The sequence below is a fragment of the Rattus rattus genome, chromosome 13 (genome assembly GCF_011064425.1).
Source record: "Rattus rattus isolate New Zealand chromosome 13, Rrattus_CSIRO_v1, whole genome shotgun sequence".
NCBI lineage: Eukaryota > Metazoa > Chordata > Mammalia > Rodentia > Muridae > Rattus > Rattus rattus.
In genome coordinates this window covers 39704708-39721845 of record NC_046166.1, presented here as the reverse complement: position 1 = coordinate 39721845, position 17138 = coordinate 39704708, and the positions used below count along the sequence as shown (strand labels likewise).

The 17138-nt window shown below is 42.5% G+C and overlaps 1 protein-coding gene across 1 annotated transcript in view; it reads right to left on the bottom strand.

The window, feature by feature from the left end:
* Tenm3 (teneurin transmembrane protein 3) overlaps window positions 1-17138 on the bottom strand; it is a 603629-nt gene that overhangs the window by 70614 nt on the left and 515877 nt on the right. The window contains exons 13-15 of the mRNA XM_032919375.1: window positions 5791-5817; window positions 4229-4249; window positions 3177-3323 (exon numbers count right to left, since the gene is read on the bottom strand). Coding sequence (XP_032775266.1) covers window positions 3177-3323; window positions 4229-4249; window positions 5791-5817 — 195 coding nt within the window. The remainder of the gene's footprint in view (window positions 1-3176; window positions 3324-4228; window positions 4250-5790; window positions 5818-17138) is intronic.

The following is a 17138-nucleotide window of genomic DNA, read 5'->3' as shown; positions in this document are numbered from 1 at the left end:
AAAAGGCCACAGCCACCCAGTGCACACAGCAGCTGTTTGAACCATGAAAAGACATGGCTGCAGGTTTACTTCCTGGGAATGCATAGGTATTAAGAGTGAAGAAGGACTCCACTCCATCCAGTCTACTAGTGTCCCTTCTTCCTGCTCCTTCAGAAGCTCCTGCCCATTGTTTGGATATTTGTGTCTGAAAGACAACAGGAAAGGAAGGACCCAGGAAGGCAAGTACGGGTACCTTTTAGTGACTCTAGTGACTGAGGAAAGCAAGCGACTGGTTCCTTCTTTATAATCAGACAGTGGCGATGGGGTTGGTCACGGTGGGAAAAAGGAAACTAGTATGGAGTAGATGAAAGTCACTGGTAGAAGACATTGAGCTACTTCCCTGTATGTACTTGTTTATCTAAACATCCATCCATTCATCCATCCATCCACCCATCCATCCACCCATCCATCCATCATCCACCCACCCATCCACCCATCCATCCACTCATCCACCCATCCATCCATCCATCTATCATTTATCTATCTATCTATCTATCTACCTATCATCTATCTATCTATCTATCTACCTATCTATCTATCTATCTATCTATCTATCTATCTATCTATCTACCTATCATCTATCTATCTATCTATCTATCTATCTATCTTCCTATCTATCTACCTATCATCTATCTATCTATCTATCTATCTATCTATCTATCTATGTATGTATATTCATCATACATTGTGTTGTGTTTTATAAAGACGTTTTTATATAAGCCTATCACTTTGACTATAACAATCTATCTGTCACTTCTGGGAATGGGAAACCACTTTCCTAAGACTGTGTTTAAAGAAGGCAAGCACGCGCGCGCGCGCGTGCGCGCGCGCGCACACACACACACACACACACACACACACACACACACACACACACACACACACAATGTTGTTTGTTTAATTTCTGGCCAGGGCAAATCAACCTTTTCTCCCACTCCTTTTCAGCTACTGACTATGCCAAATCAGGTTACTTAGAGGCGTGCTGGCTAATTCAATATTCTGACATCAGACGACATAGGTAACAGACCTACAACACTCCACTGTCCCCATGTCCTAAGGTTTCTGTACCACCTTAACTTTATATTTTTGGTTGTGAGCCTAGCCTTTAACGGCTGAGCCATCTCTCCAGCCCGTACCACCTTAATTTTAAGCCTTCCTTTTTTTTGTTCTTTTTGTCACACGGTCCCACTATCCTACATAGACAGGTCATGCATCTTGATTTGGCCTTTAGTATGGCAGACACCGTCTCCAAGGCACTACCATGTGCCTATAGCAAAGAAATCTCTAGCTTGGGCTCCCAGGCACCCAAGGTGACTACCTCAGGATGTGATGAAGGCAGCTGTGAGATTCCTTCTTTGAAGAACAACAGAACTAGGTTAGAGACAGCCATGCAAAATCTGTGAGATAACAGAGAATTCACAGGAGTAGTTCTATCCCCTCAGATTCCCTCAGAGGGAGAAGCCTAGAGATAGCAGAGTTTCATGCTAATAAGAATAAACAAAGGGGAATGGGGCCAATTCACAGTTGATAAATTTTTGAGGAAAAGGAAAAACCTCCTTGGCTGATAATAATACCAAAGAGTTGATTAGCCCCTAAATTACTCTGCCTCTCTCTACAGACTTGGCCCGCAGTTTGCATCCCTCTGAGAGCAAGTAGGACCTCCTCAAAGTAATCTCCTTTTAGAAGACTACAAAAACCTGGACTGCACAATCAAGGAGAAAGAGTCACTCTCCTCCCCTGACGCCAGAGACAATGGGATTGGAGCTCTTCTGGGGAAAGCAAGGAGTTAGGTTGCCATCTGGGCTATGTCTCAGAGAGGATTAATGCTGCCATTTCTGTAAGCACGTGATCACAAGGAGTTTGGGCAACAAGGTATTATTAGCTAGGAAAGCTCTGAGGGCTGGCAACTGCTGGATTCCATTAGGAGCGGGGAAGAAAGGAGGCTTTAGGTAGGGTTACTGGCTTGTCTTGATAGCCAAGGAAAGTAACTTGGAAAGATCATCAGTCTGCAAGCAAGTTAACAAGTTACGTGTGGTGCAGGGTATGCCCGGTGCTGAGGGATGCTGGCTCAGTCACTGGAGGAGTTAGGCCCCAGTCAACCTGTCTGCTTTGGCAACTTTCTAGGACTAGTCAAGATAAAGCACCCCGGAACCACAGGAAGGAAAATCTGAATGACAATGGCTGCAACCACAGAACAATCCAAATACATTCTTTTCCACTTAAAATCTTCAAAGCCCCCTAATTCTTTTTTATAGGTGAAACAATTGAGAGAGTGGAGTTGCAGATGTGGTTGAACGCCCTGTAATTGCTACATGGTGGAGGGAAGGTCTGCCTGCCTCTGTAAACTCTGTGCTCTCCAGCCAACACTACTGTCCAGGATGACCATCTCCCGGAAGAGCAGGGCTGGAGGCCGTGAGGAGGTGACCTCAGACTCAGACGGCAACTCCAACCAGACACCAGATTCGCTCCTAATGGTTTGTCAAAATTAAACAGCTGTCAGGGGCAACTATTCCATCACCAACTCCCACTCTCTATTCTCTGAAATTAAAATACAATAGCATGGGGGATGCGCTCAAAGGGGAGAATAATTATTCCTTGCCGAAGGCTTAAATTGGGTGGAATACTGCAATCGTTTTATAGGGGTGTAAAGTTAAGGATAAAAGACAGTGGAATTCAGCCTCAAGGGGACCGCTCTCTCTTGCTTTCCTTTTTTATTTTCTTCTCCTTCCTCTTTTTTTCCCCTCCCCACTGATCATTTTTAACAGAAGAGCTTGAAAAAAAAAATGCCTGGCATCTTTTGGCTTGTTTAGTTATTAAAACACTTCTGGGGCACTCCCGACGCACAACGCCCTGGATACCATTGTTGCAGAGGATAGCCACCCGGGAATCAGAAAAAGGAACGGGGAACAATGGACTTTATACAGAAGCTTGGTAACCTTGCCCCTTCCATGAATGACAATCACCAGGCTTTCGGTTCAGAAGAATCGGGGAGCGCAATCAAGCCATCGACACTCACACATTTTCGACCAACCTAATCTTCAGGGATTGGTTTTTCCTTCCCAACAGATACTTATGCAGTCGCTGTAACTTATGGACCCAGGCTCTGGCACTCAGTTTTCAGGTTCCGCCTTCCTTACCTCCTTCGTTGTCTTTGCTGTCTGTACAGAGAGTCTCCATGGCTACATCACAGCCCGCTCCTCTCCACCCTGGCTGGCAGACACAATGCCAGCCGTTTTGGTCGAGTGTACATCTCCCATTGCTGTTGCACAAGCCGGGGCAACCCTCTGTCAAGACAAGGAAGGAAAACACCAGTGATTTGAGTATGGAAAGACCTTGCATTTGAAGGAAACAGATACAGGACACGTAGTGGAAACAGGCCTTTATAAACAGCACAAAGACTGTAATTGCACATGGATAGAGACAGCAACGTTATCTAAGGATCTAGTTCTTACCCAAGTGGCATCTTTGATTGGCCTGACCCTTGAGACACCACTTACCTGTGTAGGACAGAAATATATGCAAGGACCCACTAAGTAGCTTCAGGCCAGACAAAATTAACCCGACATTTCTTCCCCCCCCCTTTCGCAAAGCAACAAGATATAGTATAGGGTTTGGGAAAACATCTCAGGAAAATAATTTCAGAACCCCTTGATCCAATTTTTTAATCCGTTGCAAACATTGCTAGAAGCTTCTTTTTAAAGCACCTCGTTGCTTTAAAAAAAATTCCTCTGAATTCAAGAAAACGAGTGTGGATGGGAATTTATGACTGATGTTTAAAAAGGGAACATTAATTTTATCTGGCCTCAGAGTTGCCGAATATTCATGTGAAATTACAGTGTATTAAATAGTCGCACAAAGTATAGGTCAGTATTAATGACTATACTTTATGCCAAGAGTACATTCCTTCTCACAGAATAAGCAAAGCCCAGGGAAACTGAAGCAGCTTTAGCATCTGTTCTAACAAACATTAGGATTCAGGCTGCATACGGATGGGACAGGACCAACAGGATTTCCAACTAAATGTAAGAGCTGTGCATATTTGACTACGTAGGACGGACAAAATGAAATACCATAAGGACCACAATAAAACATCGAAAGACTAAACAAAAACACGGTAGTGACGTGCTTCAAGACAGATAGCGAGGGGTGATATTTTGTGACAATCTCCCTAAGGCTTTGATGCTGTTACCTTTATATCCTATCTTGTCTGCTTTTATGGGCAAGAAGGGAAAATTTGGGAAATAATTAATTTAAATATATCCAAAATTGATAATTGTCTCAGTTTTCATAATTTTTCCCCCCCAAAAACCAAATTTTTGTCACTTCCTACTGATGACATCTGGCATGCAGCCAACATGGTGTACTTATGAAGGATGACACTGAGGTGGGTTCTGCGGTCCCTGCTTATGATGTGACGTGGCACTGACAGAAATAAGGATTAAATGCTCTAAGCTCCTGCAGTGACCTGGCTCGCAATCATGTCTCTCTGGCCAGTAATCACTCGGTGTAAAATACATATAATAAAACACTTGCTCCAGTAACGGGGTGTCCTTACACAGCTCCTTACCACGAGAACACCCCACTTGTTTTGGACCTAAGCTTTAAGGGAGCAATGTGTCGTAAGATGTTTAGCCTGCATTCAAATGAGGATTCGTGCATGGGTCTCCAGTGTGGACTTGAGAAGGAAACCTCTCAAAGAGGCATTCTGTTTCTTAAGCTCTTCCAATTACAGCCAACAGGAAGAAGGTTGCCTTCTGACAAAAATGATACTGAAGGACGTCATCAGGCCAGGATAAGATTAATTTTGTGGTTTACTTTGTCTTTAGACAAACAGTTTACAGCTGTTACCGTCTGTATCTATGGATTGTTCAGACGTAAAAGGTGAGTGTTCCTTGTGGGTGTTCTCTCTCGGGATTTTTATTTTACTGAAGTGGAAGTATTCGATTGCCCCACTGCCCGTGTGCAGCACGAGCTGCTGCTTGCACACGGAATCAGAATAGGAAAGCCTGGATATTGCCATGAATATTTTCATATTCTAATGGAAAACACAAACAGGGAAAGGAAAATAGGTCATCTGAGGGGAAAGAGGGAGGGGTTTCTCTGCGGACAGCATCGCTCCACCTATTTCTACGGTAACTGAAGATGTGAACTTCTGCTGTTTTTTGCTGAGCAACGATATCAATTCTGGTGCACGGCGTGCACGAGATTTTGTAGATTTTATAAGAATAAGAGAACAGGAATAAGGCGTCGCATATACATATATATTCTGACACATTTAGAAAGAGCCAAAGAGGTTTCCATCCGAGGATAAACGAGATTGTTCTCTCCTCTCAACATATGTTAGCCAGAATGTTCTTCAGAGTGACAACTCTTATTCTGCGATAAGAGTATTATGATTCTTTAATTTATAATTTAAGGCTCATTAGCTGAGTTGCGAACAACGAAGATTTCTGAGGCAAAATAAAGTGAAACCAAAAAACAGCAAATGGTCTGTGATCTTCAGTTTCGGTTTTAGTGAAAACTATTGTTTTACGTTGGAATGAAATCTGCGAGAACCCAAAATTATAAAAATGAGACACAGACAATTTAAGTCTCGATAATTTAAATCTGAGGCATCTCACACAATGTAAGCCCGAGTTATAATTTACAGAAGTATGCATGAAAGTGTCTGCTGTTACACCTAGCGCAATCTGATACACAGCTATAGAGTTATTTATGCAGATATGTCAACAAAGAGTAGATATACAGTACCTTTAACTATCTTATCCAAATAGTGAGCTTGGGAAATTAGAAAAGGAAAAAAGAAAAAGAACAGACAGACATTTCAGAAGTGTCACATGGGACAAGGAAAATTTCAGAATTCACATGCAAATCGAGTGGCTGCAGCTGACACAGACTCACGTCACATGACAGAGATTCGAATCTTCTAAAAATGCTCTACGCTCATTTTAGTCAATGTGGTCATGACGCCAGGAACCACACGGCACTTTAAAGATCAGTCTGGGGGACGATAACGCCTCCCTGCATGGGTTCTTGGGAACGCGTGCCGTTCTCACTCTTGTTAAGACCACAGCTAAGTAGACTTGGTGGATAGGGTCTTTTACAAATAACGAATTTTGGAGATTTAGTGCTATGAGTAACTGAAGTTTAACAGCTAACACGTAAATAGGCGCCAAGGAAAAGAATGAAAATGAAAAACCATCAGACAAATGTATTTTCATTCTTCTTGGAGAGGGGCACGTGAAGCCCTGTAGGCGTCTCCAGTAGCCTTTGGCTCCAAGCCAGACGGACAAGTTGCTTCACATATGTAGTCCATTAGGGAACAGGCGTGGTCCGAGACATTGTTTCATCTCGTGGACCATCTTGAAATAGGCTGTTTTTCTCACCAAGTTTACAGGACCAGCTGGACCAAGACTGTCTCTAGCTGCCCGTGTACAATTTATCTCTCTGAGACATACAGCCTCTCCCGTCACTCACGGCAGAGACCTAATATATTCTTCATAAGCCTCGGATCTTCCTGCTTTGTCAAAATTCATACATCTTTAATGATCTAAAATGGCTTTTCAAAGGTGCTTCTGTTGATTAGTTCTCATTACTGACATACACAAGTGGTGGCGGCACTCCTAACGGTATGATTTACATGGTAACTCTCACGTGAGACTCTCCGGTCTGCTGGCTGGGTCATGTGGGTAAACAAACCCCTACGTGGTTTTGACACATCTGTACCGTGTATGTAAAAGGATTCTTTGCTTTGCCACAGGATTCCATTAGAGGCTTCCGAATTGCCTTTAAAAATAAGAGTGTTTATGGCTAATTGACAATACATTACATGGGAAATTAAGGCGAAAGAAAGATGGCAGGAGGTCCTCTCTGCAGTCATAGCTTGGTCAGCACAATTCATCTCTTAAGCATCAAAGGAGAAATGTATTACTGCATCGTGACACTGATACGAAGTTTTAATAATTCCTTCTAAGTGTTATATAATCTGCCAGAGTTCTATAATAGCTCATTTGACGATCTGCATGTAATGATAACAATATTAATAATCTAGAATTTCCAATTCAGGCAGGGTAGTGTTTCCAAGGGAATTCTTAGTTCATAAGAATTAGTTACACTGATTACAGCTGGCCAGGATATCATGGGCTTTTATATCAGATCTGCTAGAGTTAATGCAATCAAAATAAAGAACAGAAGCTACATTCTGATCTCTATTAGTAGGTTTAAGGAGACTGAACTTTTCCTGACCAGCCAGTCCTGGTTAATTTAGCAAAGAGAGTCAATTGTGCAAGGCAATGGGTTGGGGTACAGTAAAGGCAGGGCTGTCATTGGCTCAGGTGGGTACCGAGAAGAGGAGCTGGAATTAAAAAATGCATTTGAAAATACATAGTAAGTCAGAATTAGCACAACACTTTAAAGAGTAGAAGTATTTTAACACAGCATTCACAGAAAAGCTAAAAAGCAGCTATAAAAATATCTGTACCGAGAGCAGGATACCAAGATTTATCATTTTCATACCACGAGGAACATATTAAAGATCATAAGGAATCACTGATAGCTTAAAACCAGGAAAGATTAAAAATGATCGCCTATGTTTTACTTGGAAGAGTAAAGTTTGCGATGATGACCTCAAAAGTCTGACTCTGAATAATGAAGAAGGTTGAGAGGAAATGTGGATACACGAGGTTAAAATACTTAGGAAAATAATTGCAGCAATAAAAATATCGTTATAGAAGCCGGTACAGGAAATAACCAGAAAAATGCAGGCATGTTGCAAAAAGCCATTAGGAATAATAATCGTAAAAACAATACAGTATAGTTAAAAATTAATATACCTAACAGTTGCTGATGTGCACATAAGGTTGCAGAGAAATTACGTTGAAAGCGTATGTTTTAACTTCAAAGAATACTAATTAGTCAAATATTAAGGTTTTTATTTTCCCCCATGAATGGAACTGTCTTATAGGTGTGTGGGCTAGTCACTTAAGAAAAGGTATTATGTTTTATTCATGAAATACTTTGCTTGACATTTAGAGTATTTATCTTTTTTAGCATGTAGAACACAGGTAGAGTATTTCCATATTTCTTGTAGGGTGATGACTCTTCAAACTTTATTTCAGGTTTCATATCCCAGAGAACTGGTGACAGACGGATTCTGAAAACCACGCACACTAGAAATGCAAGCGGTCAAGACAATTCTAGACTCTTCTCTGAGCTCTGCTTCTGAGTGCCTTGTAGATTATGAGCTCTTGGCAGGTATATTAACAGCTCCTACGTTTCTGCCTCTGACCCAGGTCGGTCTTTCGGTTTAGACCAGTTTGAGAATGACCTTAGGACACGCGTCACCTGGCCTCTTGAAGATAATAAAAAGGCTTAGTGTGTGGCATTAGGCTAAGCACCTCATATTACTCGTTTACTCCCTCTTCATCGCCAGCTTAGGGTGTAAGCGTAACCGAGACAGCTGATACAGATGAGAGAGAGCGAAGAGTGATTCAGTGCGGGTAGAGGGCCAGTGGGCTGCCTGGTTCCAGACACGGCTAAGAACCATTGTCATGATGTCACATCTTCCCTCAGTCCTGTGGGTCCTGCTGCAGGGGGATCAGAAGGACCGCACACCCATTCCTGACCTAAGGGCGTAAATATTGACTAAAGCCATGGGGACAGCACCACCTTCTTTTAGATCTCTTCTACAAGGCTCCTTTGAATAATGTCAAGGCAGTGTATGCGTTAGCTACACATTGCTGTGACAAAAACACCAGTCAGAAGCAACTTAAAGGATTGGAAGACTCATTTTAGCTCTGTCTTTCAGAGGTACTAGTCCAACAAGGCAGGGAGCGGGTGGAGGGGCGGTTTACATGGTGGATGGCCAGGAAGCAGAGAAAGGGGATATCAATACTCACCCGCCCCCTCCCCCTTGTTTTTCCTTTTTGTATCTGTTAAGTTTTGAGTCGTGTTGGTATCATTCAGGGCAGTTATTCCTCCCTTAGTTCTCTCTGGCAAGGTCCTCACAGTCCCGCACAGAGCTGTGCCTCAATTTCCTAGTGACTCCGTCTAGCCACCGTGGCAGTGAAGATTTTCTAACCCTCAAAGGAGGTCTCCTTGAAATGTCAGGATGCACATGTCTTTCAAGCCTTGGGCTAATTCCTAGCTTCAGCTGTCTCTCTTTCAGAATATGCCCAGTTGCACAGTCACCCCTGGGCCACAGCAAATGAAACTACTGTTCAGGTTTCAAGCTTATGCACTAGAGGTCCCTGGTCTATTCGCTGACACTGGCAGGCAACACCTGGGAGACGGTGGGTGTGAAAGGTTTGACTCTACAGAAGCACTGTCCTTGTAAAATCAGCAAAGGGAAGTGCTGGTCCCTCAATCTTTGCACACACTTTTCCCAGTGTCCTTTAAACGAGAAGACTTTCTCTTTTTAAGCCTTCGCACTGTTTGGAGGAAGAGAGTCAAAGGTAGGTAGGATGTTCCTTCCTGCTTAGCAGTGAGCTTGGGCTCAAAGGCCCTTTGGAAATACCTGTTCACAGGTTGCACTGATTTCCTAATTGTTCCTTATAGGACAATTAGGACGGTAAAAATATCACTCTGCAAGTTCATCTAAGGACTGTCATCAAAATCTACAGCTTTAATGAATTTTACAGATGTATGGAACTTAATGCATAAATAAACCCATTAACACTGGGATAATCAATGTATTCTTGTTGCTCAGTCCATGTAGTTTCAACATGTGTTACAGAAAGCGATGAAATACATGACTTATGGCTTCTGTATGTTCTACGGAGAAGCGATCTGTTGGGAAAGGAGAGTGTGTATTACCCACTTTACAAATCTTCCCCTTCTCTGTCACCCATGTTTCTCCCCCTCCCCCTATCCACTTACACACAGTTAACAGTAACCAGAATTACTGACTGTTAATTTAACGTGAAAACTATGCTAAGCACTTACATCAGCTGACGCGGTCTCACCTTCCTGAGTTAAGAGGTAGCATCGTTATCCTTCCCACTTTAGGGGCAAAGGGATGGATGCACAGGACAGGGAATTAACTTGTCTAGGGTGGAGCTGCTGGCTACTGGCAAAGGCAAAACCACAGTCGGGTGATCTGTGAGCACCAAGGGTCCCGTTTTGACTAAGTCGGTCACGTTTACAGCTCAGAGGACCCAGGACTGTGTACCTGGGTGAGACAGAGCGTGAGTATCATCTGTTTTGGGATTGGTCGAGGGAATGTCTGACAACGTGGAAAGCATCAGTCCATCCTTGCAGAAGAGAGGAAGACTGAACGCGAGCTAACTTGATCACTAACCCACTGATACTCCGGCGAATCGGAGAGCACCTTACAGCTTTGGGCTGAGAACTGCTGTAATGTGCAGTCTTGAATGCAGTAGGCAAGCAAGTAAAAATACACATACAACCCAAAGGGCAAAGCCAACATCAGAAGCAGTTCAGCTGACCTATAAACGCTGCACCAGGAGGACCCGCTCAGCCGTATGACCAAAGGAGGCTCACTGAAAAAACGAGGTCAAAGAATGCGCGTCTTCTTTGGGGAGGAACAGGATGCCTAAAAGTCGACTTGGCGTGATATTGATTCCAAATCACCATCACACCGATCCTCGTAAACACGAGGAAGAAACGAAGGCAACCACGTGGGCTCCGTGTACATTAAGTAGCTCACGAGGGGAAATAGAAAGTGTCTGTGTGTGCATAGCTGCTGACGTGTTTGGTTAGGGCCGATTCCCACTGTTTCTGCTGTCCACAGTGTGCTTGGTTGGAACTTATTAAATTGTACTGTATTTTCACAGGGCTGCGGAATTGACTCTCAGGTTTAAGTTAGACAGAGGCAAATAATGGAGGATTGAGAACGCCGCAAATATTTCTCTCTTTAATGACAACGGTCAGATCTTAGGGGCCTATCTCCAGAAGAGGTTAATTCCACTGCACACTAAGGCAAGGAGGTGCCCCTCACTGCTGCTGGGACTGCAAAGTCCTCGGCATGGAGGGGAGATTTTGTATTTAGCATTGTGTGCTTCATAATTTCTAAAACGCAGATTTAAAAAAAATGATTCACATTAGTTTCTCATTAAAGTTGTAAGTAAGTATCTTTCTTAGATTATTCATGCGCCGGTCCTAGTAGGGTGACAGAGAAGCTACCGTCTGCAAATAAGTACATATTAAATCCATTTATTCCAATCAGCGACCGTTTAAATCAGCGTGCAGGCTGCATACCCATTGAGTTGATGTTCCTTAATTGGTACTCACTGCACTGTTTTATTACTGATTACTACACCATAAAGGATTATGATCCTGACATCATTTTAAACACCAATAAAATAATCTTATATTCTTAAGAGTTTACATAAGTCCATTAAAAATGCTTTATAGAAAAAAAACCCCAAATTTTATTCTAAGATAAGGGAAAGGCATTCAAAATATTCCACACTATCTAGGAAAGCCAATGAATTCGAATTTCGACATCTAGTGAGTGTGAGATAGTGTCATATAAAAAATAGCTCGTGTGTGTATGTGCACAGTGCGTTTGCTTAGAGACCATTCACTCCCCTCAAGCTGGTACCTTACGTAGGACCTGCTTCAAACACCTTTGACAGTTTGGGCATTCATTCTTCCCCCTCTTTGTTTTTGTTTCAGTTTGGAATTTTTTTTTTTTTTTTTTTTTTTTTTTTTTTTTTCCGGGGCTGGGGACCGAACCCCGGGCCTTGCGCTTCCTGGGCAAGCGCTCTACCACTGAGCTAAATTCCCAACCCCTTTCGGTTTGGAAATTTGATGGAGGAATTTTCTGGATGAATATACTATTCCTCACATCACCTTTCAGGTAAACCAGTGTGCTTTGGTTTGGAATGTTACTTAAAACAAGACACTCCCACAGAATGAAACAATAACTTCCTGATTTAAACCAGACGAGAAGGATTCAGATCACAGAGAAAAGAGGCTTTGGGACTAACCAGGATATGGTAAGGTTAGTGCCATCGTTAAAGGGTCACTGTGAGTTAGACACAGGGCCTCCTACGGGACAGTATTTGATATTTCCTTCAGTTTAGAATTATATGCCCAATTGAGGACTATCTATTCATAATGGGGTACTGAGAACGCCTGCCCAGATACACTGATGTCAACATATGCAGAACTTGTCACAAAAGAAGCTATTGTCTGGCTGGCACGCACCGTGCCGAGCTTTGGAATAGTCCTTGCACGTGGCACGATTCCTTCCACTGGATCGTATACAGAAACATGTTAGCAACACATGTCTCCTTTACTTCTCAGTCCTTGCGTTTACTGAACGACATAAGGGAAAACCCAGCTTAGGATTTTGTAGATTCAAGGGAGTGGGAGGGATTGGGGTTGGGGGAAGGACAGATATATTTTAGTATTCTGATGTGGGAAAATAATAACATTGGTAACGTTAACAAAACTATTAAGTGAAATGAGGCCATAGCTGTGTAGAGCGTATGATAACTATGTACACGGCGCTGGGTTTAATTCCCAGAACGCTCTCCAAAGTACAGTACAGTGGGACAGACCATGTGTCCTGTGTGTAAGGCCCAAGTTCAAGCCACAAAACATACCTACGCGTGCTATAGATTTTTATGTCCGAAGTTATGCATTTGAGATGCTGAAATCAGAACCTCAGTGTTTCACACACTGCTAAAACACCAATCAGAGCTGTGGTGAGCGGAGGTACGCTCCCTTAACCCCAGCACTCAGGAGGCAGAGGTAAGAGGATCTCTGTGAGTTCAAGGCTAGCCTGGTTTACAGAGTGAGTTCCAGGAAGGCTATACAGAAGAACCCTACCTGGAAAAACAAACAAACAAACAAACAAACAAACAAACAAACAAACATCGAAGCAAACAGAAAGGTAATCAGAGGGACGTGCTGATTTGTTCTGGTTTAGATCACGGGCTACCTACAATCATTATCTCACTAGTCTTTGTGTATTTGAAAAATTCAATACTTGAGACAAATTTGGGCTGGGAACACAGCTCAGCTGCTAGTGTGCCTAAGATACATGAAGTCTGGGGTTCAACTCCCAGCATCCCACAAACCCGACCTGGCTGTTTATGTAATGGTGCATGCCTGTAACCCCATTACTCGGGTAGACATAGAAGTCACCTCCCATTAGAAGTTCAGAGTCATATTCGGTGACTTACAGAGTTCGAGAGCACCCTAGGTGATGCAAAATCCTGTCTCACTAAATTAATAATTAATATTTACATATTAAAAAAGGAAAAGTCTGTAGACTGTTAACTAGGTGACCAGAGTGGTGGGTCTCTCTTACATCAGCTTTCCTTTTATCTAGGAAGACATTAATTAAAAAGATAAAATTGCCTTTTTCGGTCAGCCCAGATAAACTACAACCTATTTATAAATATGTAGACAGACAGACAGACAGACAGACACACCCACACACAGACGTAATTCTTTCAGAGATGACTTAAATGGAATGCCTTTTTCCTGTATCCGAGGTTAGGAAGTACACATGGGTATACTCATAACTTATTGTTCTTTCCCCTCATGGGCATATGCTACTGACACATATAATCTACCCATTTTCTACAACTAAATTGTTCACTGGCCAAAGTCTGTGTAAAGTATTTGGCCTAATAATTTCAGGTGACACAGAAACTAGATATAAACTTGTATTTTGCAAAGGGACACATATCTTTTTCAATAGTTTCCAAGCTCTCCATATCCTTCCCAGTATACATGAAGTTCTCTAATCTTTTCTTTTTGTTTTTGTAATTGTTATTTTTATTTGAAAAACTCTAAGTGCTATTAATAGATATATTTCAAATCTTCCTAAAAATCTTTCAAACTTCCCTGAAGATAATTAATAAACACTGCATTTTAATGCTGAGCAATGGCGGCTACTTCTCCTGATTCCACAGCGATTCAGGTTTTTATGATGAATGGTTATTAGTTTATTATGGAAAAAAAGAATCTCTGCTATATAAAAACACGTATGAACAACTGAAAATGAGTTACCAGGCGGCCTCGGGTATTCTTCAGCACGTGAACTCAGGAATAGCTCTTGTGGGGTTGGAACGGGGCTCTCTTGTACATTCACCCACAGTGGAGGTCTACAGCTGACGTTCTCTGAACTCCAGTTTCCTGAAAGCCTCGCAGCTTTACCTTATAATACAGCGACTCTGTGAAGACCACTTCACCTTAGTCCTCAGCCCATGGTGTACACTTAGCAGAAACTAGGCATTGCTCATTGCCATGTTCATAGTTTGTGTTTGAAAAACCCAGACTCATGAGATAACTTATGATTATAATAATAATGATTAGTGCTATATACTAATTAACATTATATAACACAATGATATTAATTTATTATTACTATTACTATTATCATTATGTTAAGAAACCAGAAAGAAGGGGAATGTTTGGCTTTAAGCACATGAACTTGGGGGTGCTAACGGTTTGTTTTGTACCCCGAATGACATGTCCTCTGGCCTGTGAATGCCAGGATGGGCCCCTCCTTCTTCAGCTCAATATGTATTCCTGTCTTAATAACATTATTTAGATGAATGTTTGTTCTCCGGGAGCGGGGCACACAACTCCATTTTGTGTGTGTGGATGAAGAAAAAACGTCTTCCTCTTCTGTGTCATGCAAATACTCCTGTTGACTTAGCCACACCATATTAAATGGCTTGGGATTCAGCGTTTTAAATGAAGGCATACTGCTTGACTATTGATTTCATTTCAGGAGGGTAAACGAATGTTTTCTAAATGAGCTTGAGTGTCCGCAGAAGTATCCCAACAATCCACTCTGAAGTCTATGTTAGCGTTGCAGTAACTAAATGGGAACTGGGGCCTTTAACGGGCCTCTTTTACATGCACAACTCTATCCGTATATTGTGAGCTTGCTGGGAATTTTGCATTCTATTTTCACTACGAAACGTACTGAGCAGATGGAATATACATTGTTAACTTTTATAGCAGACTGCGATAAATTTAAATCCATGCCTCGCCATTTTGGAGTGAAGGAAGACCTAGGCGAGATTTTCAGAAGTGTGGGTGACCCACGCCCATGAACTGGAGTATCTCGGCTTTCACTGTGTGCCTTGGGCTTATACCGGTCACAGCTCGAAGGACACCAGATTGCAGTCCTAGGAAGAGTTAAAGCATATGAAATAACCAGGTAGATTTTTCTCTCTTCACATCTTAGGAGGGTTCTACAGGTGCCATTTTCCTTTCCGTGGACCAGTGTCTGGGGACTGGTTGCTTCGCCTTAATGGTTACCATTACTGGGGGACTCTTCTTACAAGTCAAGAGTTGGGCTGTGAAATGCAGTCTTTCCTCCCTCATGTGGGGACTAATAAATGGATACCTGCTGCCATTAATTCACAGTTAGATCACATGTTTAACCACATGCTTTCTATGCACGCATATATAAATATTAATTTCGGATAGAAAGGGAATCATTCAGCGCCATAACAATTAAACAGCTGTAACCTGTCTCGTGTGCTAATGGACCAAGCTGCAGGCAAGCTCTGTAGGCAGATGGTTTCACCCACCCATGCTTAATGTTAAAGACTTAAAAAAAAAAGTGTTGACAAATCAGAACCAGTTTGCATAGTTTTAATGCAAATCGGTCAATTTGCAATGTAGATCGCTCTAAAAAACTAATTTGGCGTATAGGAAAAAAATTAAGCTCGGTTGTTAAAGGAAGGCATTATATCACATTTGGAGGTAGTAGGTTCCCCACCAACATAATTATTTACTAATTTCATCCAACCATCAGAGTTTAATGGAAAAGCATCTGGCAATGTATTCATATTTAAGGACCTCCGTCGCTCCTTAATTTACCCAAGGCACATGCCTGTTGAATCCCGGAAATGATAGCTGTATTTCAGATGGTTGTTTTCCAAAGAGGCACTCAAACAGGAGAGGGTCATTGACCCTCTCATGAAGAACCATAGGAAAAAAAATTGGCTTCAGCCACACCGTTATCTGTGAATACAGTCACTAGGCAAGGGCTGGGGGAGCCCCTGCTTTTTTTGGACGAGCTATCAACACAGGAAAATTTGTCCTTTGAAATTAAGTAGGTCCCCACGACTGTCTGAGAAACACATGTCCCATGCCTGGTTCTATTGGCAGTACATAATGCAAGGAAAGACCTACGAGTGGCCAAGGTGCAGAGAATAAGGGGCCACAGTACGCTTAGCCCTAAATGGGACACTTAGGCCTCCTCCCCGCAAGGGGAGAGGATCAGTGTGGAAGAGGGATTAGAAAGAGCGTAAGAGCCAGACATGGTGGGTGACTGCAAAGAGAGTGTCTTCTGAACTCAGTGGGGCAGCTGCACATACAAGTCCTATGCAAGCTCACGCCAGACCAAATCAGACAGGGAATGGGACAGGGCAGGAAATTCCACCTGAGAGCTGTTTGCAACTGCTGGCTGCTGGGAAAGGGAGACGCAGTTCTCCCCAAGGCTCTGGTAAGTGGGCCATCCTCCAGTGGAAAAACACACATCTAAGGACACTGGCGCAGCACAAATTGGTCTTGATGGGTTTAAAAAACTGGACACGGATTTGGAAGATTAGGGAAGTGTGGTTAAATACTATTAATATGTGACTGAAACTCTCAAAGAACTAATACACTTACAAAAACTTATATAGGTGCATGCCTTTGATCCCAGTACGTGGAAGGCAGAGACAGGCAGATCTCTGAGTTCGAGGCCAGCCTGGTCTACAGAATGTGTTCCAGGACCACCAGGACTACACAGAGAAATCTGCATTGAAAAACAAACAAGACCCCCAAACAATCAAAACTTTATACAGACGAAGGTGAAAGCAGGAGAAAAGGAAGCTCGTAGGAAGAAGAGGCTACACTCCACCCGCCTTACTCATGAAACCACAATCTGCCAGGGAAAGACTGACTCAGCACTGCATGGAGGCGTAGGGATCTGTGGGCTTTATTCCCTCAACCTTCCAATAACCTTCCAATCATCAAAATCTACTCTGATGTGTGGATGGTGAGCATGCATGCGATCTATCTATCTATCTATCTATCTATCTATCTATCTATCTATCTATCTATCTATCTATCCATCCATCCACCTACCTATATACCTACCTACTTAATCTATC